Consider the following 27,410-nt stretch of genomic DNA (forward strand, 5'->3'; position numbering starts at 1 on the left):
CCCGCGTGGGAGACCCGGAAGAGGTTCCTGGTTCCCAGCTTCGGATCGCAGCGCACCAGCTGTTGCGGCTCACTTGGGGAGTGAATCATCGGACGGGAGATCTTCCTCTCTGTCTCTCCTCCTCTGTGTATATCTGACTTTGTAATAAAATAAATAAATCTTCTAAAAAATATATTTCTATTGGAAAGACAGACCAGTTTTACATGGAGAAGGAGAGACAGGAAGATGTTCCATCTGCTGATTCATTTCCCAAGTGACCGCAATAGCTGGATCTGAGCCAATCCAAAGCCAGGAACTAGGAGCTACCTCCGGGACTCCCACATGAGTGCAGGGTTCCAAGGCTTTAGGCCAACCTCCCCTGCTTTCCAGAGCCACAGGTAGGAAGCTGGATAGGAAGTGGAGCGGCCAGGACACAAACCGTGACCCATATGGGATCCTGTTGCATGCAAAGTGATGATTTAAGGCATTGAGCCCTCACTCTAGACCCTGTTTAAACCTATTAGAGTGACTCCTTGAGCATTTGACTAAGGAAAGTTCATAATACCTGAATGATTAATGCTATTTCTAAAGCTTGATGTATGGTTAGATACTCCTTTGATGGTTGTGACTTTTTAGATTAAGGAATTATATATTTTTTAAAACCTCATTGTTTATTTGAAAAGACAAATTCATGGGGATAGAGCTTTTCTGTCCACTGGGTTACTTTTCCAAATGGCTGTAATTGCTGGAGCTGGGCTGGTCAGGAGTCTGAAGAATCTTCTAGGTTTCTCATGTGGTTGCAGGTGCCCAAGGACTTCAGCCATTTCCACTGCTTTCCCATGTTGTAAGCAGGGAGCTGGATCAGTCATGTAAAAGGTCACAAACAGGCGCCCACATGGGATGCCGGCTCTTGCAGCAAAAGATTAGCTTAGTATACCAGCGTGTTGGCCCTGGTTATTTAGATTTTTAACAAAGAAACCTCAAAATCGTTATTTACTAAAGAGAGGGATTTTCATGAAATAGAACCAATCCCTGGCTTTAAGCTTCCATTGCTCCACTAAGGCTCCCACTCCACCACTACTCCCCGTTTTTACAGTAATATTCATATTTTTATGTTTACACGGGATGCATGCCCATATGGACCATCGATCCGCGTATGGAGGATCGAGGAATCAGGGAGGGTGGATGAGACAATTGCTTCCAATCTCCTTCTGGTGTCTGTGGAAAGTGGAAGAGAGGAGAGGGCTGTTTGCAGCAACTCAACTGCATCAGTACCCAGGAATGGGGGAAGGCCACTGGATGTGAAATATGTTCTGAAAAATGGAAGGCTTCACAATTTTCGTGTCATCCTTGCGCAGGGACTGCGCTAATCTATGTGTTCAAATTTTAGTGTATGTGCTGCTGAAGTGAGCACCCACCCCTTTTTAAAAGGCTAAATTACAGCCAAATGTTCTATTTGCGGGTTCATTTCTTAGATGGGCACAACAGCTAGAGCTGTGCCAGCCTGAAGGCAGGAACAAGACACTCCAACTGGGTCTGCCATGTGGATATAGGGACCCATTTTTAGGCCATCACCTGCTTTCCCAGGTACTTTAGCGGGGGTTGGATGAGGAATGGATCAGCTGAGGCTAAGACCAGGCACTCAGATGGCATGCCATTGTCATTTTAAGATTCCCAAATGCCACAAAGGATACCTCAAAAAGTTTGTGAGGAAACCAGCCTTGTGTTGGAATGGATTCATCCAGTACCTGAGCTGCCAACATCGTATATGATGCTGAAACACCTGGGGTCGAGGGAAGCAGCAGAACAGGGTCTTAAGGTTTGGGCCCTGCCATTCAAATACGGCCAACCCAGATAAAGCTGCTGTCTCCTAACTTCAGCTAGGCCCAGTCCTGGCTATGTTTCCATCTGGGAAATGAACCAGCACAGCAGATGGAAGACAAATCTCTGGCTGTCCCTCTCTTTGTAACTCTGGCTTTCAGATAAATAGTTCAAAAAAGATGTGGAAGATATAATTAAATTTATTTTGATGCGAGAATGTTTATGTAGTTTATTCATAACCTTAATTTTTCCCTTTTTACTTTAGTAACTTGCTGTTATTGTAGCATAGGATTTGGGTTCCATCTTACCCATCCTAGTCTCCTATTCAGGAGAATTGTTTTCGGGGGCCAGTGTTATGGCTTAACAGACACTGTTCCAGTGCTTGTGAAGCTGGCATCCTATATGTGTGAGTAAGTCTCAGCCCACTTCCTGTCCAACTCCCTGCTAATACATCTGGCAAAGCAGCAGAGGATGGCCTGAGACTCTGGGGACCCTGCACCCAAGTGGGAGACCTGTATGAAGACTCCTGACTTTGGCATGGCCAAGCCCCAGTTGTGGCATTTGGGAAGTGAACCAGTGGGTGCAAGTCATGTTTTTGCCTCTCTCCTTCTGTAATTCTGCCTTTCAACTAAATCTTTTTTTTTTAATCTATTTAATTGTATTGTTGACAATCTTTACATAGTTAATTACAGTTAAAGAAAGAAAAAGAAAACAAAAAGGTTCAGGGGGATAGGGAAGTGGGTAATACTATTATGTCCATATTGTTTCCATCATGTATCTGAGGTAAAGGGGGATATTGAGGGAGAAGCCCCACCAGGTTTCCCTCCCACTCCGAGTCCCGGATGTGGGGCATGCTCTGAGATATGTGCTCGAGTGGTGTTAATAGTTCTCCGGTTATGAATTGCTGCCAGTTTCACTCAATGAGGTCATCCACTGATTGATATGGTCCATCATAAAGTCTCCGTTTGCCCCATATATCGCTGCCAACATATAGCTGAGATGAATGATTGATCTGCTCTGTCTTCTGTCTTTTCTTGATTAGAGTTCTGAGTCCAGCAGTTCGATTGGGGAGATCTCCAAAGAAACTTTGAGGTATTCCCAGATTAGTTTCTTGTATGTTCTAGCAAGCACAGGGCCCGGCACAGTCCATCACCCCGATCAGCTAGTGGTTTCAATTGCTGGGTTGGTTTTGTTTTCAGTCCCGAGTTGCACTGGAACCAATGGGTGTTGCAGTCCAGTCTGGTTCAGCCCTTACATCAACCAGTGGGAGCTGCAGCCTAGTCGGGGCGACCCACAATAACCCCCACCAGGCCCGCCCCCTACCCTGGTTTGCCAGTATGTGTAGCAGAAGACCAGTCTGTCCCCCATCCCATTTGGCTCTTGTACTTGTCACTGGGTATTAAAGCTTAGTTCTATCTAACCAACTCAACCATCCGGCCCTCACGGGTGTTGTTGAGTGCCTCTCTATCTGGCCATCCCAGCTCCCGTCCTAGTTTTCATGCCCTCCCACGGGAATAGTGACCCAAGAAGGGGGAACCCACTTTTTCCCTCTCAGGTCTCTCAGTCCCGGTTTATGCACTCTTTATGTGGTTCTGTGATTTGACTTGACAGAATTAGTCCCCAGTGCCAGCTTCTGCGGCTATGCCCATACATCCCTCACCCACTCTAATTTATGCTTGCACCAGCAGGAATAATCAGCCCAGCCTGGCTTTTCCCTGGTCTAATCCACATGCAGCGCACAGGTGATGTAGCCTTGCTTAGTCTGGTCTGTCTCTATCCCAGCTCACGCTCTCCAGTGGGAGTAGCTGTCCAGCGAGGGGACCAGCCCCTTAATCCCCCCGCCAGTTCTGCCCCTCCCTTCCTTCCTGGATCTCACGTGTGCTGGTTGGGTGCTGCATTCATATCCAGTACAGGCAACCACGCCCTGGGATTCCATAATGTGTACTTGTTTTGTCGCAACCAAACCTGGCTCATCCCACACTCTGTTCTGGTGATCGGATTTGCCAGTGGGTGACATGAACTGATTGAGCCTAGTCTGCTCCTGACCCATGCTGAATGTATGCCAGTGAGAAAGTTTCCATGGCCTATTCTGGGCTGTTTCCTATCATGCTTCTCGCGCTTACCTGCAGGGACTGTGTCCTGCCAGAGGAGTTGCCCAGGCTCCTCCATCAGAACCCCTCCCAATGGCAGATTTTGCACATGCCAGGGGGTCCTTGAGCCAACCCTACCCAGTTCACGTCCTGTCCTAGCAGGAACAGGGGCTTTTCCTGGCTGGCTTTCACCCCATTCTGGTTCTTGTTGTTGGATGTTTCAGCCCGGCCATGGCTCATCCGTACCCACATACAGCTCACGCATGGCTCAAGAGGGGATTGAGACCCAGCCTAATCAGTCCCACATCTACCCTGGTTTTCCATAACACCAGATGGTGTTAGGATCTGAACTGGCCTGGTGCGTCCAATCCCAGCCCACACTAGTGCCTCGGGTGACTACAACTGTTTCCTAGATAGAATGCAGCCCCCATTCCAGCACAAGCACCCCTTGGTGGGAACCTCAACCCAGTTAAGGTGTCCCCATGCCTCCCCAGCTGTGTGGCGGCTGTGGGGGGGTGCCCCTGCCAGGTCGGACCCAATGCTGGGGGCTCACGCCAAAGACACTGCCACAAGGCAGTGAACGAGTCCTCGGCCTCTCCCAGGACCCAAGAGAGCTCTTCCCTCAGGGTAAGTACGCCATGAGGGAACTTGGGAACTGGGTTAAAATTCCTAACTCCGCCCAGCTGCTAATATCTTGTGACAGGGTGAGTTTGGGAGGGGTTCGGGCCTTGGGATTCGGGGGCAAGTGCCGCTCCTCACAGTGTGGCGGCTGTGGGGGGGTGCCCCTGCCGGGTCGGACCCAATGCTGGTGGCTCACGCCAAAGACTCTGCCACAAGGCAGTGAACGAGTCCTCGGCCTCACCCAGGGCGGCCAGAGCACCATTTGGTGCCAGGCTCTGCCTGCTGGCCGCCTGGCCAGGGAGCTCTGGGGTATTGGTTGTCTGAATCGCTGCTTAGGTAGCTACTTGAGTCAAGGACGCTAAGTCACACTGTCTAAGGCAGAGGCGTATGATCAACTAAATCTTTTAAGACTGCTATTACTGTTGGGGCCGATACATTAACGTACCAGGCTGATTCTTGTCCGGTGGCTCTGACATCTCATATGGGCTCCAGTTCTAATCCTGGTGGCTCCACTTCCAATCCAGTTCCCTGCTATTGGCCTGGGAAAGCAGCAGAGGATGGCTCAAGTCCTTGGGCCCTGCACTCATGTGAGAGACCTGAAAGAAGCTCCTGACTCCTCTCAGCTTTGAATCAGCTCTGCTCTGGCCATTGCATCCATTTGAGGATTGAATACACGGATGGAAGACCTCCCTCTGCTCTTCTCTGTAAATCTGCCTTTTAGGGCTTGGCAGTGTGGCCTAGTGGCTAAGGTCCTTGCCTTGATTCCATATGGCTGCTGGTTCTAATCCCGGCAGATCCACTTCCTCTCTATCTCTCCTCCTCTCAGTATATCTGACTTTGTAATAAAAATAAAATAAATCTTTTTAAGAAAAATCTGCCTTTCAAATAAAAATATTGTTTTACTAATCAGTTTTTGTTCATGTGAGAGTGTTGATCACTGAGTCAAATGGTTTGTTGTCAGTACATCTCATATCTTGTTTCTCAAAACAACAAAACCCAGAAAGATGATCAAAACATATTCCAGAAGGGTCACAGAGCAGTTCAAGGAAATTGTCCCAGAGAAATAAAAATAAAAAGAGACAGGAAGCAAACCCAAATGAAAATTTACAATAATGGCTAGAATTCTATTAATAATAGGAGAAATAATAGGAAAAGAGAAAACTATGGCTATTTTCAAAGAAATGTATGACAGTTTCCCTGAAATGAACGAAACAATTCTGTAACCAGGAGAGTCTGCCAAATGCCCAAAGATTCAGCTGCTTCATATCCCGGCAGGCTCTAGTTTTCGCATCTGTACAACAAAACCTCACTAATTTAAAAGTTCTGTAATACTGTGTGCACCTTTGCATGTTGGTCCCTTGGTTTTTTTTTTTTTTAAAGATTTATTCATTTTATTACAGCCAGATATACACAGAGGAGGAGAGACAGAGAGGAAGATCTTCCGTCCGATGATTCACTCCCCAAGTGAGCCGCAACGGGCCAATGCGCGCTGATCCCAAGCTGGGAACCTGGAACCTCTTCCAGGTCTCCCACGCAGGTGCAGTGTCCCAATGCATTGGGCCGTCCTCCACTGCTTTCCCAGGCCACAAGCAGGGAGCTGGATGGGAAGTGGAGCTGCCGGGACCAGAACCGGCGCCCATATGGGATCCCGGGGCTTTCAAGGCGAGGACTTTAGCCGCTAGGCCACGCCGCTGGGCCGGTCCCTTGGTTTTAGTGTCAATGTTTGCCTTTGAGGAGTGGCTCTGAAAGAGTGCCAGGGGAAGGAGATGTTGGCATCCTCAGATACATGCCCAGTTCTAACTCCCTCGTGTCCAGCTGCCCTGCATGCCAGGAAGCGCTCCTGTGAATCCACTGATTTCCTAGCTTTTATCCCAAGCATTTTTGGGATTGGGCGGAACTAATGTCTAAAATGTGGTTGGTAGGTAGGTAGGGACTTGGTGTTCTCCATTGATGATACAGTATACAAGTAACTCACGAACTGAGCAATTGAGAGGGGAACAGTAGGGAGGAAACAGACCATTGTTCAACACCGAGATTACCTGAATAGCAGTTGCTTTCTATATCCCCTTTTATCCTGATGAAAACTAGGAGGTAGCACCTGATAGCTGAAGCACTTGGGTTTCTGCTACTCATCCTGGGAGACCAGATTTGAATTGCTGTGTCTGGCCTCCCACTGGCAGGGAACCAAGTCCTTCAGCCATCACCTGCTGCCTTGCAGGGTGTACTTAGCAGGGAGCTGGAGGAGAAGCCACAGTGCTGAGTCTTAAACCAGGTACTCCCATAGAGGATGTGCACACTCCAAGCAGTGACCTGACTGCCGAGCCAAAGGCCATCCTGCTTCCCTGTACTTATCTTTCACATCAGTGGTCGCTTTGGGTACTTACCACAGGGGTAATTGAGAAGCGTATGTTCACGTCTAGGTTTGCAGAAAAGCCAAAAGAGTGAAAGCACTTGCTCAGCATTTCCCAGCTGGAATTGTGGCCTTTGTACTATCCTTTAGCTCATCTGAGTTAACTGTAAACAGGTTTTCAACTCTTCTGTGCTACATCTTGGCTGTGCTGCTGGTTTTGGAGAAATGTCAGTTACCATAGCTTATGGAGTCAGAAATGCAGTTTAAATATAGTTGCAATGTTGAATCCTTAATAATCAGTCAATGAAAGGAGAACACAGGTGCCTGCCTTCGACTCTCAAATCAGTAAGGGACGTAGCCTAGCATGGCTCTTCCTGGATGTTCCTGGCCCAAGATCCTTTTAGGGGGTGCTGCTGCTGGTGATAGTCTCAAATAGGTTTGTTCCTGGTGAAAAGGCCATGCTTGCCATTGCCCTGCTATATTCAGCTTTTTGCCACCTTTTTTGGAAGAATTTAAGTATAACCATCTGTCCAGAGAAAATTCTTTTGGTTTTTGAATCGAATTCAGTGTTGGCAAAGCCATATTCTTCAAGGGAGTAGCGATGTAGGCACAAATCCAGGTAACTCCCGAGGTCATGGTCCAGAAAGCCCATGTTCTTGCCTTTTTGTTTTTGTTTATTATTATTATTATTATACTATTTAATGTTTTTGCTTGCATTTATTTGTTTTTTTAAAAGATTTATTTTTATTACAAAGTCAGATATACAGAGAGGAGGATAGACAGAGAGGAAGATCTTCCATCCGATGATTCACTCCACAAGTGAGCTGCAACGGGCCGATGCGCGCCGATCTGAAGCCAGGAACCAGGAACCTCTTCCGGGTCTCCCAAAGGGTGCAGGGTCCCAAAGCCAAAGTGCCGCCGGGCACTTCAAATCTTTTTAAAGCCACTTTTCTTTTTATGTGAACAACTTTTCTCTTACAAGACTTCACTGTAATGGTGAGAGACAAATAATTAGAATTTGAAGTCCTGACAGAAAGCATATAGATTCATGATGAACGATTCGGTTTCGGATATTTTTCTAATAATTTTTTTCCAGGTTTTACAAGATTTCTGCAGGAAGAATTGCTTAACTTCCTCCTGCCCCATGGTCTTATTCCATTAATTGATTTCAATTAACGTGGCACAAAAACGTATAGGTACATTTGAATAATCAGGTTGAACAATAAAGTCACTATAACTATAGGCAAGGCAGTATTATTTAAAAATGACCTGACAATTTTGTACAGATTTTGAAAAACACTTAATATTTATTTTACTGGAAAAGTTATTAACAGCACAACTGATGAGTATCCCAATGTGATCCAGAGAAATGCCTGAAAACACAGAAACCGTAAATTTCCTTTAAAAAATGTTTTTCATTGGAAAGGTCTACAGAGAAGAGATATAAAGAGCTTCCACAAACGGGTTCACTCCCCCAGTGGTCACAACTGCTAGAGCTGAGCTGATCCGAAACCAGGAGCCAGAGGCGTCCATGTGGGTGCAGGGACCCAAGGACTTGGGCCATCCTCTACTGCTTTCCCAAGCCATAAACAGAGCCAGACCAGAAGTGGAGCAGCCGGGACACAAACTGCCCATTTGGAATGTCAGTGCTCAGTGCTTGGAGGTGAAGGATTAGCCTATGAGTTACCATGCCTGCTCCTGTAATAGTTTCCCTTTTGGATGGGAACTTACAGGTTGAGGAGCCTGTTATCCAAAGTGCTGGAATCAACAAACACTGGAACTGTATTTCTCTATTAGATACTTAAATTATTATTTTTAATACGATTTTACATCTGCTGGTTCCCTCCACAAATGACCACCATGGCCAGAGCTGAGGTGATCCAAATTCAGGAGCCAGGAGCTTCTTCCAGGTCTCCCGCGCAGGTGCACAGTCCCAAGGCTTTGGACCATCATCTACTGCTTTCCCAGGCCACAAGCAGGGAGCTGGATGGAAAGCGGATCAGCCAAAACATGAACCGGCACCCAAACAAAATCCCAGTGCTTACAATGATTTAGCCATTGAACCATCACACTGGGCCTTAACTTATTTTTTGAAGGGGAAAAGTATCAGGGATGGACATTTGGCATCAACATCCTATATTGGAGTGCCAGAGTTTGGGTTCTATCTTCATGTCATGTGCACCTTGGGAGGCAGCAGATGACAGCTGAAGTACCTATGTGTACTTGCCACTCACATGGGAGACCCAGATTGTGGTTCTGGCCTGCAGCTTCAGCTTTAGTTTGTTCTAACCCCAGTTGTTGTGGGCATTTGGGGAGATGAACCAGTAAATGCAAGACATTTTTCTCTCCCCTTCAAATAAATGCAAGTGGGCCCAGCGGCGTGGCCTAGTGGCTGAAGTCCTCGCCTTGAACGCCCTGGGATCCCATATGGGCGCCGGTTCTAATCCCGGCTGCTCCACTTCCCATCCAGCTCCCTGCTTCTGGCCTGGGAAAGCAGTTGAGGATACCCAAAGCTTTGGGACCCTGCACCCGTGTTGGAGACCTGGAGGAGATTCCTGGTTCCCTGCTTCGGATGGGCGCACACCGGCCCGTTGCGGCTCACTTGGGGAGTGAATCATCGGATGGAAGATCTTCCTCTCTGTCTCTCCTCCTCTGTGTATATCTGACTGCAATAAAATAAATAAATATTTAAAAAAAAGATTTGAAAAACAGTTACAGAAATAGAGACAGAGATCTTCCATCTGCTGGTTCACTCTCCAAAAGGCCACAACGAGCACTGGCCCCTCAAAAAAAAAAATCGTTAATAAACAGAACCTCAACAGTTGAGGCTGCCGTCTCTTTCCAGGCATGCCAGAACAGCAGGTTTACAGCACAAGTTTTCCTGCAGGGCAACCCGTTAGAACCGGATCTCTCACTCCTGGAGAAGTCTTCCCAGAAGGGGAGGACGGGACACAGTCAACGAGGCCATCGCTGTCCCGACAGGTACAATCATGGACTAGCCCAGGATGGAAGAGCTCCGGCGCGCAGCCGGCAAGGACTTGCAGCCCCGCTCCAGCCGCTTGGGGGAAGGCGAAGGAGCGCGGACCGCCGGAAGCGAAGGCCTGCGGCGCCACGCCCACGCGCCCCGAGCCGTTACTCGCTTGCCCCGCCTCCCGCACGAGGTGTGGGCAAGGCTGCAAGCGAAAGGGCACAGCGGGGAGATGACGCAGTAAGCGAGCGCCTGCGTCGCGGCAGCAGGTCCCGGGGAAGCTCGGCGGCGGCGGCTGCGGCTGCGGCGTTGGCGGTCGTGGCTGCTGTGGAGCAGGCCGGACCCTCATGCTCGCTGGCAGAGCTTTCCCGATCGCAGGACGAACGCGGGGCCGCTGTCTGGGGCCGCCTCCGCGTCGGGGCTGACAGCAGGACAGGTGCCGGCAGCGCGGGGACCGAGGTAAGCCGGAGCCTGGGGGGACTTGGCCGAATGACGGACGGGGCGACCGCCTGACGGAGCTGACTGGCCATTGCCGCGCCACCTCAGCGCCCTGGCCGGGAGGCCGCAGCCACTGCCCTCCCCCACGCCCGAGCCCGAGGCTGCGGTGTCTCCCCGCGGGTGGAGAGGGAGCTCGCCCCAAGGGACCGTTGCCCTCTCCCGTTCCTCCCCGGCGCTAGCGGTGCGACACAGGCGGCCGAGCCTGCGAGCGCCCCCGGCTGCTCTTTGGAAGCCAGGGTTTGCTCGGAGAGGAAGCGCTGCTGCTAGGGGCCCCTCGGCCCCTTCCGACTCGGGAAGTCACGGGTTTTTTTTGTTTGTTTGTTTGTTTGGACGGTGCCGCCTCCTCTCTGCCTCGATTTCTCCCCCGTCACTCCCGGGGACCTTGACTCTGGTACCATTGAACATCAGGTGGTGGGAACCTGTCTTTCTAGTCTGTCTGCTCGGCCGAGTCATCACCCCCGTCCTCCCCCAGCCTTTCTTGGGCGGCCGCTCAGTTGGGGATTGCGGAGAGGATGTGGGGTCCCCCCCCAAGAGCTGAGTTGAAGTTTTCACATGCCAGTTTCAGTCTCATGATAGACTTTTTTCGGCGTTTTCACAGCTTTCTTACACCTCTGTAAATTAGTTGGGGGGAAAAAAGAAGAAAAAGTAGAACAGTAGTCATGAAGTGTTTTTTGCCCGTTTAGTGGATTTAACAGTAACCGGAACACGTAATTGTGGACCCCTAACTGGGTATTAGGGCTTCTTGTTACCAGTAACAAGTAACAAGCTTGTCGTGGAGAAAGGTGCTGGAAGACCTGGGAGCTTGTGTGGTCAGAATTCAAACGTTATTGGTCCATGAAGACTGGCTTCAATCAGGCTTGCTTTGTACCCACCATGACTCCTGCCCAGTGAACCGTATGTCGGAGAGGCCGTGAGAGACTTCCGTCAGAGGGAAAGCATTTGAGCATATTTCTGAAGACCCCTATTCAGCCTGTGATACATTTCCCGTTTAGTAAAGACCCCATCCTTCAGTCTGTGATACATTGAGTGAAGACTCCTCTTTCAGCCTGTGATACATTTCCCATTTAGTGAAAGGCAAGAGAATAAGTTCTTGGAGTGACATGTACATTTCTTAAGTTTACTTGAGGAGATGGTTTTCCATACTGAATATTCTACACTGTGAAGTTTTTATTTTTTACAAGATTATTTTTAGGGCCTGGCGCCATAGCTTAGTGATTAAAGTCCTAGCCTTGCATGCATCCGAGATCCCATTTGGGTGCTGGTTCTAATCCTGGCAGCTCCGCTTCCCATCCAGCTCCCTGCTTGTGGCCTGGGAAAGCAGTTGAGGATGGCGCAAAGTGTTGGGACCCTGCACCCGCATGGGAAGACCCGGAGAGCTCCTGGTTCCCGGCTTCAGATTGGTGCAGCACTGGCTGTGTGTCACTTCGGGAGTGAACCATCAGAAGGAAAATCTTCCTCTCTGTCTCTTCTCCTCTCTGTATATCTTCCTTTCCAATAAAAATAAATAAGTCTTTAAAAAAAATTATTTTTACCGGAAAGGCAGAGCAGATTTATGGAGACAAGGAGAGAGAGATTTTCCATCTGTTGGTTCACTCCTGAATGTTCCACTTCCCAACCCAGTTCCCTGCTTGCGGCTTGAGAAAATAGTACAAGATGGTCCAAAGCCTTGGGACCCTGCACCTGTATGGGAGACCAGAAGAAGCTCCTGAGTCCAGGCATCAGATGGACTTAGCTCCAGCCTTTGGTGGCCATTTGGAGAGTGAACCAGCAGATGGAAGATCTCTCTCCTCTATTGGTGGTCACTCCCTAGATGGCCAGATATAGATAGGTCTGAATCCAGGAACTTATTCTGGGTTTCCCACTTGGGTGCAGGGGCCCACATACATGAACCATCCTTTACTGCCTTCTCAGGCGTATAAGCAAGGAGCTGGTACAGAAGTGGAGTAGTCAGGACAGAAATTGGCACTCCTATGGGATGCTGGCACCACATGCAGAGGCTTAATGTATTATACCGTGGCACTGGCTACATTTTTTTTTAAGATTTATTTTATTTTTATAGGAAAGTCAGATATACAAAAAGGAAGATCTTCTGTCCATTGATTCACTCCCAAAGAAGCTGCAATGGCTGGAGCAGAACCAATCCGAAACCAGGAGCATGGAACCTCTTCCGGGTCTCCCACATGGGTGCAGTGTCCCAAGGTTTTGGGCCATCCTCAACTGTTTTCCCATGCCACAGCAGGGAGCTGGATGGGAAGTGGGGCTGCTGGGATTAGAACCGGAGCCCATATGGGATCCCGGGCATGCAAGGCAAGGACCTTAACCACTATGCTGTTGCACCAGGCCCACACATTTTAGTTTTAAAAATGCCCAGTGATGCCCAACTAACTGGTTTTCTTTCTTATTCTTAAGAAAAAGTCAAATTTAGAAGGAAAAACATTTTTTTTTAAAGATTATTTTTATTGGAAAGTCAAATTTGCAGAGAGGAGGAGTTACAAAGAGAAATATCTTCCATCTGCTGGTTCACTCCCCAGGTGGCTGCAGTGGCCAGAGTTGAGCTGATTTGGAGCCAAGAGCCAGGAGCTAGAGATCATTATTCATCTGTTCACTTCCCAAATGGCTGGTCCAAAGGTGGGAGCCGGTAGCCTCCTCTGCGCCTCCCATGTGGGTGTAGAGGTCCAAGGACTTGGACCATCCTTCTTTCCCATACCACTAACAGCGAGCTAAATCACAAGTGGAGCAGCTGAGACATGAACTGGTGCGTATGGGATGCTGGAGGCACAGGCAGAGTATTAGTTTGCTGTACCAGCTTGCCAGCCCTGTATCTGAATTGCCAAGCAACTTTACTTGACTCAGTAGTACTAGTTTAAATTTTATAATACCTTCGCCCAAGAAGGGAGAGAACAGTCCTAGTTAGTAGCTCTGTGTAAATCTGTTTTTGGTAGACTTACATGTTAAGCCTTCAGAAAACATGAGAGAATTCCAATTTAAAGAATGTTTTGCTTTGTTCTGGCGTAACGAACCCAGAGCTCTAGATACAGGCTTTTTCCTCCATTCTCATCCCAGTAAGTATGACCTTATTACTAGTGCTTTGCTGTTGGACTCTGCTTCTCTAATTGCCTTAGAACATCTGTTGTAATTAGGGCTGAACTATATACCCAACAGTATGCATCCACTTTGATTTCTTAATCTCGTCATATTCAACATGTTAAAATCTAAGGACATACTTAATGTAACCTTTCCTCATTCCGCCCCAATTGTGTTCTATATGAATAATAACCATTGTTTCCCAGAGCTCACATTAGATTCTCACATTAGGCACTTCACTTTTTTTTTTTTTTTTAACATTTATTTTATCTGGAAGGTAGAGTAACAAACAAAGAGGAAGAGGTGAAGAGATGTTTTGCATCTGACTCTGGATGAAATCAGATGTAGCAAGAAACTTCTGTGCCTTCTGTATGGGTGATAGGACATCTTCCACTACTTTCCCAGGAGCTGAATTCAAAGTGGAGCAGCCTGGATTCAGGCTCCGTCCCCATGCAGGTTTTCCACACATCCTGTCATTTTGTTGTCCTAAAAAATCTTAGGATTAGTTTACTTTGCTACATGTTTCCAGTTTTGTCCCTTAGTCTAAGTGGCTATCACAGCATGCCTACATTCACCAGTAATAGCCTCTTAAGATTTCTTTTGCTAATGCCTTCTCTCATTGCACACTGCAGATAGGATGATCTTTTCTAGAATATTGCTGTCTTTCAGTGCTTTCACACCATCCATATGTTGAAAGAACAATGTTATTGAGTTAGCTTGTTTTCTATGTCTACCTCTTGAGTGCTCTCTTTTCTTTTTTTTAAAGGTTTATTTATTTTTATTACAAAGTCAGATATACAGAGAAGAGAGACAGATAGGAAGATATTCCGTCCGATGATTCACTCCCCAAGTGAGCGCAACGGCCGGTGCTGCGCTGATCTGAAGCTGGGAACCAGGAACCTCTTCCGGGTCTCCCACGCGGGTGCAGGGTCCCAGGGATTTGGGTCGTCCTCGACTGCTTTCCCAGGCCACAAGCAGGGAGCTGGATGGGAAGTGGAGCTGCCGGGAATAGAAAAGTTACAACTTGCAGGTTGGGCACAAGGACTTAGTTGGCTAATCCTTCCTTTGCAAGCACCAATAACCCACATGGGTGCCAGTTCATCTTCTTGCTGCTCTGCCTCCCAACCAGCTCCCTGTTTGTAGCTTAGGAGAACAGTGGAAGACGGCCCAAAGCCTTGGGACTCTGTACCTGCGTGGGAAATCCGAAAGAGGCTCCTAGCTCCTGGCTTCGGATCTGCTCAGCTCCAGCCATTGTGGCCACTTGGGGAGTGAACCAGCGGATAAAGACCTTTCTGTCCCTCTCCTTCTCTCTGTAAATCTGATCTGCCATTCCAATAAAAACAATTTTTTGAAAAAAATTAAAAAGAGAAAGGCTACAATCTAAGAAGTAACTGTCTCAGAGAAGAATCACAATTTGATGGTAAAATTAAAGGGCAAAGGAACATGAGAAAGAAGATATTTACACATTCTCAAGAGTATCCCCTCCAAAATACTTCAAATTAGGGAAAAATGATAACTTTCAACGGCGAAACCTGGCCAAATACAGTAATCAGATGATAAAATTAATAATATATATATTTTTAAAGATTTATTTATTTTTATTGCTAAGTCAGATATACAGAGAGAAGAGACAGAAGGGAAGGTCTTTCATTCGATGGTTCACTCCCCAAGTGAACGCAACGGCTAGAGCTGAGCCAGTCCGAAAGCAGGAGCCAGGAGCTCTCCAGGTCTCCCACACGGATGCAGGGTCCCAACGCTTTGGGCTGTCCTCTGCTGCTTTCCCAGGCCACAAGCAGAGAGCTGGGTGGGAAGCAGGGCTGCAGGGATTAGAACCAGCACCCATATGGGATCCCAGGCGCACGTTCAAGGTGAGGACTTTAACCACTATGCTATCCTGCCAGGCTCCGGGTTAATATTCTAAGTGTGAGACAGGCGTGGTGGCCTAGAGGCTAAAGTCCTTGCCTTGAACGCACAGCCTTGAAGGCACCAGGATTCCATACGGACGCCGGTTCTAATCCCAGCAGCTCCATTTCCCTTCCAGTTCCCTGCTTGTGGTCTGGGAAAGCAGTTGAGCATGGCCCAAGCCTTGGGACCCTGCACCTGTGTGGGAGACCTGGAAGAGGTTCCTGGTTCCCAGCATCGGATTGGCGCACACCAGCCGTTGAGGCTCACTTGGGGAGTGAAACTTCGGATGGAAGATCTTCCTCTCTGTATATCCGGCTTTCCAATAACAATAAAATCTTTAAAAATAAATAAATAAATAAATTGCTATTTAGATTTTTAATGTTTATTACAAAGGTGAGGTGACTGCAGACCCATGTAGGCTACTGGTTAGGATGGAGTGGGGGGTGGTGGGGAGTGTGGGTGAGAGAAAAGTTTCTGCCTTTCCTCCTATATCTATAGGGTGCTGGAGGAGGGGAGGAGATAGTATGCCACTCTTTGCTGTCAGACTGCATCAATGCCAGGGGACCAGGGGATGGATGGAAATAGGCTTTTTTTTTTTTAAAAAAAAAAAAAGGTTTACTTATTTTTTTTGCAAAGTCAGATAGAGAGAGGAGGAGAGAAAGAAAGGAAGATCTTCATCCAATGATCCATTCCCCAAGTGATTGCAATGGCCAGAGCTGAGCCGATCTGAAGCCAGGAGCCTGGAGCCTCTTTCAGTTCTCAGGGCTCAGGGTCCCAAGGCTTTGGGCCATCCTCGACTGCTTTCCCAGGCCACAAGCAGAGAGCTGGATGGGGAGCAGGGCTGCTGGGATACCACTCGGAACCCCTATGAGATTCCAGTGTTTCAAGGTGAGGTTTTAGTCACTACTCTACCACGTCGGGCCCTGGAGATGATCTTTTGCTGTCACTTTAGTGACCCCAATGAGGTATGGGGAGAAAGTGCTGAGAGTGTTTCTTGAGTGGTCTTGATTGTTCAGAGAAGTTGTTGATTTTATTGTATCAGAGGTTGAGAAATTACTTACAAGGCCTGTTGGCTGTCCATGTCCTCCTCAGTGTTTTTGTAGACCTTGGTGCTTGCTGTGGAACTTGGCCTGAAGTATTGTTCAACCTGTTTTTATTTCCAGTCTTTGATAAGGTGGTTGAAATTTTCTGTTGGAGTAGTTGTGTTGTGTGTGTATCTGAGTATGTTTTGTATCATTGTGCAGGAATCTGCAGCGGAGGTGGCGTAGTCCAGCATCCTTTGCTCTAAGGCTGGACTATGCATCTGCATGATACTCCCTGAAGTTGGGGATCAGGTGCTATGGTCTAGCTGGGGGTACCCATAAGAACCCTACCTGACTGGTCTTCAGATCTAACTCTTGAGTACACCAGTGAATGGAGCTGCCAAGTTTGCCATGCTCCCTGCCTAGCAGGAGCATGCACTGGCAGGTGCAGCTGCAGCTGCTTAGCTTGATCTGCCTACAGTTCCAGTTCCTGCACATACTAAGGTTTGGGTTTGTTAGGGAAACCCTCCAGAATTCCTACTAGGCCTGCTCCTGGGCCTAGCTCTTGTGCTCACCAATGGGCTGCAGCCTGGCCTAGCTTGGCCTATCCCCACATTTGACTCTGAGATGTACTAGTTTGTGCTGTGACTTAGTCAGAGAGACTTCCAACAACTCCTGTCAGGCGTGGCTCTTGTGTATGCTGGCAGGTGCTGTGTCCTGTCCTAACTAGCCTCACCCCTATTCCTCAACTCTCACAAAGTAGTGTGTGCTGCAGTCTAGTGTGGGAGATCCATAAGAACTCCTACTAGGCCTGCCCCCATTCCCAGCTCTTTCATGCTTCAACAGATGCTATGCCTTTGATGGCCTGCCCTCTGCTCCAGTCATGTGCAATGTCGTGACTCGGGAAGATCCTCCAAAAGCCCTCAACTGAATTGCCTGCAGGCCCAGCTCTCCTGTGTGTTAGTGGGTATAGCAGCTAGTCCCAGCCTGCCCCACCCCCATACTTTTGTGCTCCCTGGTAGCTTTGCTCTGGCTCTTGCATGTGTTGACTGGTGCAGTAATCAGATATTAGGAGGCCCTACAAGTCCTCCATCCCACCCACTTTGTCCTAGCTTTCTGTGGCCTGGTCTGTGGAAGCCTTTGGTAATTTTTCTGTGTCTCAAATAAGTCCCCACTGTTCCCTACTCCAGCCTGTCCCTAGTCTGGTGCATAGAGGTGCATGTTCCACCTGGGTCCTGCTGCAGCTGCCAGTGGTAGTGTGATGGGCACTGCCTCCCTTCTTCTGCCTGGTCGCCTGGTGACTAAAACCTGCAGCAGGTAGCATCCTTAAAACGTTCTTTGTGTGTGTGTGTTTTTCCTGCTATTTTTATGTTTAAAAATTTATTAAAGGGCTTGGCAGTGTGGCCTAGTGGCTAAGGTCCTTGCCTTGATCCCATATGGCCGCTGGTTCTAATCCCGGCAGCTCCACTTCCTCTCTGTCTCTCCTCCTCTCAGTATATCTGACTTTGTAATAAAAATAAAATAAATCTTTAAAAAAAAAATTTATTAAAGTTATTTGAAAATCAGAGACAGGCAGAGATATCTCTGAACCACTGGGTCACGCCCCAGATGCCCACAACAGCAGGACTCCCAAGTGACTACTGCTTCTTGCAGTGTGTGTTATCAGAACATTGTTGATATTGAAAAACGTCAGTACTTCCTTATGGGATGCAGGTATTGCAGGTGACATCTTTGCAGAAGGACATTGTGCATAGGATTACAGCTGATAGGATATCTTGTATAAGAGCAATTGAATGGATATCATTTGTATGAGAACAGCTGAAGGGATAGCATTTCAATGAGAACACTTGGTGGAATATACAAAACAAAAGAGTTCCAAACAAAAGTGTGGAAATAATTGATGGGATTGTAGATAAACTCAACACCTTCTTTTTCCTTTGTGACCCTTGGTCTATAAAAGTCTGATGCCACTAATAAACTTAGGCTATTGGCCATCATTCAGTAGTCCATGCTTGTTACAATCGCCTCCATGCACCATGTACATCACTGCTGGGCAGCAAACACATCCAAACCAAATGCCTGTTTAATTTCAAAGGTTTCCCATTCCCCCTTATTTAAAGAATTATGCCACAGGTATACGTTGGCAGCAAAACACTGGACAAAGGGAGACTCTATGATGGACTGTATCAATCAATAGATTATTCAACAGTCTCATCGTGTCTGGAGTGGGGAGATTGGCAGCAATGCATAACTGGTGGACTACCAGGACCACTTGAGCAAGGATCCCAGAGCATGCCTTACACTCGGGACCTGGGGTGGGTGGGAGACTGGGTGGGGCTTCTCCTCAATATTCCCTTCAGCCCTTGTAACTTTTTACCCTAATAAAAAAAATTATATATGTATGTATGTATTTATTTATTTGAAAGTCAGGAAAAAAAAGATCTATCTTCATCTATTAGTTTACCCCCCAGATGTCCACAACAGCCAGGGCTGAGCCTAGTTGAAGCCAGGAGCCTCTTCTGGATGGGTGCAGGGTACCTGGGCCACCCACCACTGCCGTTCCCAGTCCACAAGCAGGGAGCTGGATTGCAAGTGGAGCATCTGAGATTTGAGCAGGTACCAATATGGGATGCCAGTGCCATAGGTGAATACTCTACTTGCTGTGCCACAACACTGCCCCCTTCCTTTATAAAGTTTATTTAAAAGGTGAGATCAGAGATGCATGGGCCATGTTCAGGAATCGAGTGGGCTGTTAGGGGAAAGGTGGAATAGAAAGAAATCTTTCTGTTTTCCATCCTGTGTCTGCCATGAGAGAGAGCGAGAGTGCGAGTGAGCGCAAGAGAGCAAGCACCCCTCCACCTTGTCATACTACATATGTGCCTGGAAAGGTCCAGGGTGGAGGATAGTACTTCCTGGGTGAGAGGTCATTTGACTTATAGGTGATGAAATTTAGAAAAAGCAGAAGTGAGGCTGCTGGCTCCCGACACTAAGCCTAGGTATCTACCTGTATTGTTTCATTGCCTGCTCAGAGATTTCCAACTCTTAATCTAAAGTGTTTACTGAAGGTTGCAGTTTGATTACATATACTGTAGTTGACTTCTTGCTAATTAGGGATGTGGGGCTTTGCCTGTCTAGGATTCAGAACTCTATCTCGTCTAATGGATTCCTTACATGAGCTGAAGAACTAATGACTGTCTCCCATATCTTTCATCATTGCTCTGAAGGGTTGATTTCTCTACACAGGAGTCAGCAATGTAGATGGTCCAATCATGGCAATTTGTGTAGTGAGGCCAGGCCACACACCCATGGTTCTGGTCCTGAGATTGGAGATCTTGACGTGTCTGATAGCAACTTAAGATGAAATGATGAGCCACTTGCCAATGCCAAAAGCCGTTGGAGGGTCTTCTCCCACAGTGAGTGCAATGGCCTGGCTTCAGGAAGCCCACAGCGTTGGTCCTCTGGGTCCCCTGCTTAGCCCACCCCAGCCTCAGTGCACTGGCAGATACAGCTGCCTGGCTCAGAAAGGCCTGTGACTACTGTTCTTCCCACATCAAAACCCTTCAGGGATTCCTACCCCAACCCTAGAATCCTGGCAAGCACTGGCAGCAGACTGCTCACCTCTCCACCCTTTGCAGATTTAAGTTAAAGAAAAGGCAGTTGGGCCCGGTGGTATGGCCTAGCGGCTAAGGTCCTTGCCTTGAACGCCCCAGGATCCCATGTGGGCACCGGTTCTAGCCCCGGTTGCTCCACTTCCCATCCAGCTCCCTGCTTGTGGCCTGGGAAAGCAGTCGAGGACGACCCAAAGCTTTGGGACCCTGCACATACGTGGGAGACCTGGAAGAAGTTCCAGGTTCCCAGCTTCAGATCGGCACAGAACCGGCCATTGTGGTCACTTGGGGAGTGAATCATTGGACGGAAGATCTTCCTATCTGTCTCTCCTCCTCTCTGTATATCTGACTTTCCAATAAAAATAAATAAATCTTAAAAAATAAAAAAGAACAAGCAGTTATACACACTGATACAATTAACGCAGATCTCATGAGCCAGGTACAGAATGCCAGGCAGGTGCTAGCTGGTTTCCTCCCAGTGTTCTGGCACTTGCCTAGCTACAAGGCAAGCTAAGGGTCAACCCTTAATCTTAGGGTTGCTAAAGGATATAGATTTATCACATCTTCTGGAGTTACTGCCTGATTTTTAGAGGCATGGACTTGCCCAACCTAGGTTCACTAATCTGATCTAATGGGTCCCTCTCATTGGCCAAAGAATTTCCAGTCAGTTTCATTGGCTGTGTCTCCCTTATTATTGTGCTTGTTCTGAAAAGTCCTCTGCATTTAAAAAAAAAAAAAGATTTATTTATTTTTATTGGAAAGTCAGATATACACAGAGGGGGAGAGACAGAGAGGAAGATCTTCTGTCCGATGATGAACTCCCCAAGTGACTGCAATGGCCAGAGCTGAGCTGACCCAAAGCCAGTAGCCAGGAGCTTCTTCCAGGTCTCCCACTCAGTTGCAGGTTCCCAAACCTTTTGGGTCATCTTTGACTGCTTTTCCAGGCCACAAGCAGGGAGCTGGATGGGAAATGGGGCAGCTGGGATACGAACTGGGGACCATATATGGGATCCTGGTGTGTTCAATGTGAGGACTTTAGCCACTAGGCTGCTGTGCTGGACCTACTTCTCTCCATTTTTGCACAAGTCAGCAACAAGGGTGGCCTAATCATGCAATTTGTGCACCAAGAACAGAGCACATACTCATGGGCTATAGTCCTTCAGATTGGAGATCCTGACCTGCCTAAGGCTAATAGGACACGAAAGCAGTAGCTGCTTACTGGCATCAAAAGCCATTAGTGGACTTTTCCCCTATTGAGTGCTGCAGTCTGGCCTAGGGAGTCCTGGCGTACCAATCATTTAGGGCCCTGGCCTAGCCCAACTCAGCATGGACTCTCTCCAGGATCTCATATGGGCACTGGTTCGTATCCCAGTGGCCCTGTTTCCCATCCAGCTCCATACTTGTGGCCTGAGAAAGCAGTTGAGGAAGGTCCAAAGCCTTGGGATGCTGAGCCCGCATGGGAGACCTGGAAGGGGCTCCAGGCTCCTGGCTTCGGATCGGCTCAGCTCTGACTGTTACAACCACTTGAGGAGTGAATGATCGGACGGGAGATCTTCCTCTGTGTCTCTCTTCCTATCTGTATATCTGACTTTCCAATAAAAATAGAATAAGTCTTTAAAAAAACAATCTAAGTTTTGAGACTTGGTTAAAATCACTTTGCTAATGACAAACAGGGCAAACTGAAAAATGTGCTTGATTCTCTGCCCTATACACTCTGTAAGAAACTGACTACATACTGGGAAATGATTCTGAAAGCTTATTTGTGTCGGAACAGGAGTAAAGCAAATGGAATCTTCTTGAATACTCACATCTTCCATCTACCTCAGTTTTCATTGTGATGAAAGCCTTGGTTGGGAGGGATTTCATTATATCTGAAAGCCTAATTTGAAATATCTTTACTTTTGTTTTCATATTCTACCTTAATTGATATCTATATAACTTCATTGTCTTTTTTTAAATCAAATGTAATTTTTAGTCAAAATTTAATTTTTTGTTTTCTTTACAGCTGCATCCAAGCTTCATTATGTATCAGAAAAATGAAAAAGCAGAGGAAAATTCTATGGAGGAACAGAATCCATGTAGCTTTTTCTGAGAAATGGAATACTGGGTTTGGAGTCTTTAAAAAATCCTATCTTCACCAACACTTGTGCATTGTGAAAACTAAGTTGGGAAGGCCAGTTACTTGTAATAGACTGTTAAGACAATTCCAGAATAAAAAGAAGGACCTTCAAATCCAGAAATCGTGGATCCAGGATGAACCACTTTGTGCTAAGACCAAGCCTAGTGTGGCTGCTGAGAATGTTAGTGTTTTTTCCTCGAAAGTGAAAAGAAGGGACTGTAAGCCCTTAATCTCTTCTTCAAGGAGTCTCTTGAAAGTCCAAACAGAGAAGTTGCTGTCATCAGCTAAGAACTCTGACCATGAGCACTGTGGAGAGAAAAGTCTCTTGGAAGCAGTTGCTGACTTACCAGCGAATGATCTTTTAAGTCAGGCCAGTGGTCACAGACCTAGGAAGGAGCCACAAGCTTCTGACTTTCCCATGAAGTTCCAAGGGGAGAGCCAAAGTCCAGGTGAGAGTGGCACGATTGTGGTCACCTTGAGCAACCATAAGAGAAAGCGCTTTTGTTATGGTTGCTGCCAAGGGCTGGAACATCACAGGAATGGGGTCCCCCTGATTCCAAAAAAGTTCCAACTTAACCAACATAAGAGAATAAAGGTGTCTCCTCTTATGATGTTTGAGAAATTATCCATGATCAGATTTCGGTACAGGATTCTGAGATCCCAGTACTTCAGAACGAGAGGCAAAGTTTGCAAACTAAGGAAAGCCCAGAGAAGCTGGGTACAGAAGGTCACTGGGGACCATCAAGGAACACTTAGGGATAACAGTGAGGGTGGCACTTGTAGTCCATTCCCTTCTCCAGAAGAGAAAGACACTTCTTGCTGGCATCAGCCGTACTTTCCAAATATGGACAGCAGTGCTTTGGTGAAGGGGAAGAACTCCCATGTGCCTGATGGCCAAATTAAAGGAAACCCTTTTTTGGGCAAGGAGCATAATTTAGATGAAGCATTCTCTGACCAACAAAATGGCTGTGCTTCATACACCTGGGACCAGTCACCCTGTTCCTCTCCAAAGTGGGAGTGTGCAGAGCTGATTCATGATACCCCCTTGTCAGAACATCATTCTGGTAACATGTTCGTCTCGGAAACTGAAGGAGAGACTGTGACTTTGGTTCAGGAAAATCATACAAGTGCCGAGAGTGAGGACAGAATACCACTGTCAGTGTCTGAGACAGACAAATCTGTGAATCATGTGGACGGGCCTGTGTCTGAAGAAACTGGCTCCCATGAGAACTCACATCACATGGAAGAGGATGGGTCTCTCAAGCAGAATATTCTCAGTTCTAAGTTGCTGGACCACCCTTACTGTAAAAGTCCGCTGGAGGCTCCGCTGGTGTGCAGTGAACTCAAGGTAGAGAACCAAGTGGGAGGTGGGAAGAACAGTCAAAAAGCAACTCCAGTGGATGATGAGCAGCTGTCCATCTGCCTTTCTGGTATGCACCCTTACTTTGTTTCTTCAGCTTCCAACCCACATTTGGTTTCCATTAACCTTTCTAGAAGAATCCTGTACTTTCTACTCATATCTTGCGACCTTTCATAATGCTGTATTACAGAGGCTCTGTAATTTATCTAATCAGTCTTTGATTATTGACACTTGCATTGGTTCCAGTTGTGTCATGCATAAAAGAATGCTGCAATGAAATTATTCCTTAATACTTAAATGCTTGTTTCTATGATACTCCCACTATTAGAATTGCTGGTGAAAGTATAGTCATGCTTTTAACTTTAAGAGAATTATTAAGCTAAATTATCCTCCAAAAGTTTGAGCCAGTTTATATTTGTTAAGCTTTGACAGTCTTTATTTTCTTTAAGATTTTTTTTCTAAAAAATTTGCTTATTTTTATTGAAAGGCAGATTTACAGAGATAGAAGAAAAGACCACGTGTATGCTCAAGAGAAAACAAGTGCTTTTTACCCCATATGGCTGCAATGTAGGGTGCTGGGCTGGCTGAAATCAGGATCCAGGAGCTTCATCTATGTCTCCGTGTGGATGCAGTGGTCCAAGGACCTGGGCCGCCATCTTCTGTTTTCCTAGGTACATTAGCAGGTAGCTGGGAAGGAAGTGAGCAGCTAGGACTTGAACTGGCACGCATGTGGGATACGAACACTGCAGGAGGAAGCTTAATCTACCATGGTACTGGTCCCTAAGATTTTTTTTGTTTGCTTTTTTGAAAGGCATTGACAGAAGAGATTGTCCATCTGCTGCTCATTCCTGAGTGGCCATAGTAGCTGGAGCTTGGCCAGGCTAAAGCCAGGAGCCAGAAGTTTCTTTCAGGTCTCCCATGTTGGTTTAGAGGCCCAGGCACTTGACCCATCTTTGCTGCTTTCCCAGGCCATTTGCTGGGAGCTGCATTGGAAGTAGAGCAGCTGAGTCTCAAAAGCAGCACCCACATGGATTGCCAGCATCAGAGGTGGAGGTTTAGCTGACTCTGCTTTGTTATTAAGATTGGACATTTGTATTTATCGGCCAGTTTTTGTTGCTATTTGGCTTTTTCTGTTTTGTTTATGAGAAGCTCCAGTGTATCAAGCATTGTGTTAGATTCCAAGAATGTTACAGCAAACAGGATGTATTGATTCCTACATTCATAGACATCGTGTCATTCTTTTTTTTTTTTAATTTTTTAAAGATTTATTTATTTTTATCGGAAAGTCAGATATACAGAGAGGAGGAGAGACAGAGAGGAAGATCTTCCGTCCAATGATTCACTCCCCAAGTGACCACAATGGCCGGTTCTGTGCCGATCTGAAGCCAGGAACCAGGAACTTCTTCCAGGTCTCCCACGCATGTGCAGGGTCCCAAAGCTTTGGGCCATCCTCGACTGCTTTCCCAGGCCACAAGCAGGGAGCTGGATGGGAAGTGGAGCAGCCGGGGCTAGAACCGGTGCCTATATGGGATCCCGGTGCATTCAAGGCGAGGACTTTAGCCGCTAGGCCACGCCGCCTGACCCAACATTGTGTCATTCTTATGGTAATAATGTTAAATTACTAATTATAAATGTCATAGGAATTATTCCTCCCAATAGTTAAAAACCTTCAATATCACAACATGATTTATGATACTGTTTAACAGAAAATTTGAGTTCCTCCACAGAAAATGTATCTTTGATTATAACACTTCTGTTTTTTATTTTTTGTCAAAAATACTACATGATATAAATTGTTATATGCACATTTTTGGAAAATAACATGACAGCTCAACCTTTTATACATTTTTTTCTCCTTGGACTTAATCCTAGGTTTAAAATAGTACAAACACTCGCATAGTTTTATAGGGGAATTTATCTTACGGTAGTAAAAAAAAAAATTGAAAATAAATAAAAATTTTGGCAATTGTAGAGAAATAAAAGAAATGTAAAAAATTTATCAGAAACTAATGGCTAATCCAGGCTTAAGTTGTAGAAGAGATTCCAGATGTTACCAAATCCATAGAAAGTATGAAAAATGTTAAAAATACATGTAAGGAGGCAAGGCGGCGTGGCCTAGCGGCTTAAGTCCTCTCCTTGAATGTGCTGGGATCCTATATGGGCTCTGGTTCTAATCCCAGCAGCTCCACTTCCCATCCAGCTCCCTGCTTGTGGCCTGGGAAAGCAGTTGAGGATGGCCCAAAACCTTGGGACTCTGCACCCATGTGGGAGACCTGGAGATAGTTCCTGGTTCCTGGCTTCGGATTGGCGCAGCACCGGCTGTTGTGCTCACTTGGGGAGTGAATCATCGGATGGAAGATCTTCCTCTCTGTCTCTCCTCCTCTCTGTATATCTGACTTAGTAATAAAAATAAATAAATCTTTAAAAAAAATACATGTAAGGGTACTTCAAATTATTGAAGCAAAAAATAGAATTAAACGTATTGTGATGCAAAAACTCTTGAAATCCATGTTTAGCTTTTTTACAGCACATTTCCTGTGAGCTATTTGCAGACGTCTTTGCGTCTCTGTACTCAAAAACAAGGTACTTCTGAGTGAACATAAACTGAGAAGTTCTCACAAGGTTGAAAGCAAGGAGAATGTCAGAGAGGCAGAAAGCTAGTGTTGGAAAGGGTGCAGTTTGTAGAGTTTTCATTTCAATTTTTAAACAATTTCAACTGACAAGCATGTTATGATACATGCTTATGGGGTGCTGTGTTAGTTTCATTATGTCATACACCCAATAGCTGCTGCCTGTCACAGGCCCCTCCTTCCTGTCTCAGCGAAGAGAGATGAGCTCAGATTTATCATCATTTGAGAAAAGCAAACCCAATGAAAGACAAATTCAGTAGCAATAGAAAAGTCAACCTGAATAACCAGGACTAATAGAGTACTCAGAGCAGGAATCACTATGGGGCATTCAGTGTGGTCCGTGGACGCTTCTTTTTTTTAAGATTTATTTTTTTGTTGGAAAGTCAGATATACAGAGAGGAGGAGAGACGGAGAGGAAGATTTTCCATCCAATGATTCACTCCCCAAGTGACCACAGCAGCCTGAGTTGTGCCAATCTGAAGCCAGGAGCCAGGAGCCTCTTCGGGTCTCACACGAGGGTGTAGTATCCCAAGGCTTTGAGCCATCCTTGACTGCTTTCCTAGGCCACAAGTATGAAGCTGAAAGAGTAGCGGGGCTGTCGGGATTAGATCAAGCGCCTGTATGAGATCCTGGCATGTGCATGGCTAGGACTTCAACTGCTAGGCCACGGCGCCTGGCCATGTTACCTGTCCATGTGGACGCTTCTTTAACAGACTTCCATTAGTCAGTATTGAATTCGTTGATTCATTGAATGCTGACTTGTCTCTGACATAACTGCATTATGTGTCTTTTTAAGTGACTTACATATTTATTGATTCAGGAAAGTGATTACAGTTTCACAGTTTTATCTAGTATCATATACGGTGATGAAATGTGAGGGTGAATGGATAGTTACTGTGTTCAAAGTCAAGTTGAATGTTTTATAATGACCACTGTTAGCTGCTGTAAAAAATTTAATGACCACTGTTAGGCTTGTGCAAGTTGTTTTCCAAGATTTGGGAGGAGTATTAATATCGAGGATTTTGTACTCAGGTCTTTCTGCAAGTAATCTGTAAGATCTTTATTTCAAGAAGAACAGAAATTCAGTAAGCACCAAAATTAGGACATATACATACTCAACCCCCCCCCCCCCACTAAATTTTGTGCAATAAAATTGTAGCACATCAAGGATCATCGGAATACTTGTACCATAATATGTTCTAGATAGATCAGAAATTTGACTAGGATAAAATCCAAACATTTAAATAAAAATTTAAAAAAGAAATTTGACGGTATAGGGTGTAGTGATACAGTGGGTTAAGCTGTCACATGGGGCACCTGCATCTCAAATTGGAGTGCAGGTTTTGGTCCCAACC

General features: G+C 46.5%; 1 protein-coding gene and 1 pseudogene across 8 annotated transcripts in view; one reads left to right on the plus strand and one right to left on the minus strand.

Annotated features, from left to right (window-relative positions):
* Nucleotides 1-1,293: 1,293 nt before the first annotated feature.
* LOC118758974 (U6 spliceosomal RNA) lies at nt 1,294-1,393 on the minus strand (annotated as a pseudogene).
* An 8,730-nt stretch (nt 1,394-10,123) lies between these two features.
* SENP5 (SUMO specific peptidase 5) overlaps nt 10,124-27,410 on the plus strand; it is a 54,592-nt gene continuing 37,305 nt past the window's right edge. For 4 of the 8 annotated variants that reach the window (XM_058662078.1, XM_058662076.1, XM_058662081.1 and 1 more), the window contains exons 1-2: nt 10,124-10,288; nt 21,952-23,495. In XM_058662078.1, the coding sequence (XP_058518061.1) occupies nt 21,983-23,495 (1,513 nt within the window). In that variant the 5' untranslated portion in view covers nt 10,124-10,288; nt 21,952-21,982. The remainder of the gene's footprint in view (nt 10,289-21,951; nt 23,496-27,410) is intronic. The other 4 variants (XR_009245174.1, XM_058662075.1, XM_058662079.1 and 1 more) reach the window with 3 other exon arrangements.

The sequence above is a fragment of the Ochotona princeps genome, chromosome 3, assembly GCF_030435755.1.
Source record: "Ochotona princeps isolate mOchPri1 chromosome 3, mOchPri1.hap1, whole genome shotgun sequence".
Taxonomy (NCBI): domain Eukaryota; kingdom Metazoa; phylum Chordata; class Mammalia; order Lagomorpha; family Ochotonidae; genus Ochotona; species Ochotona princeps.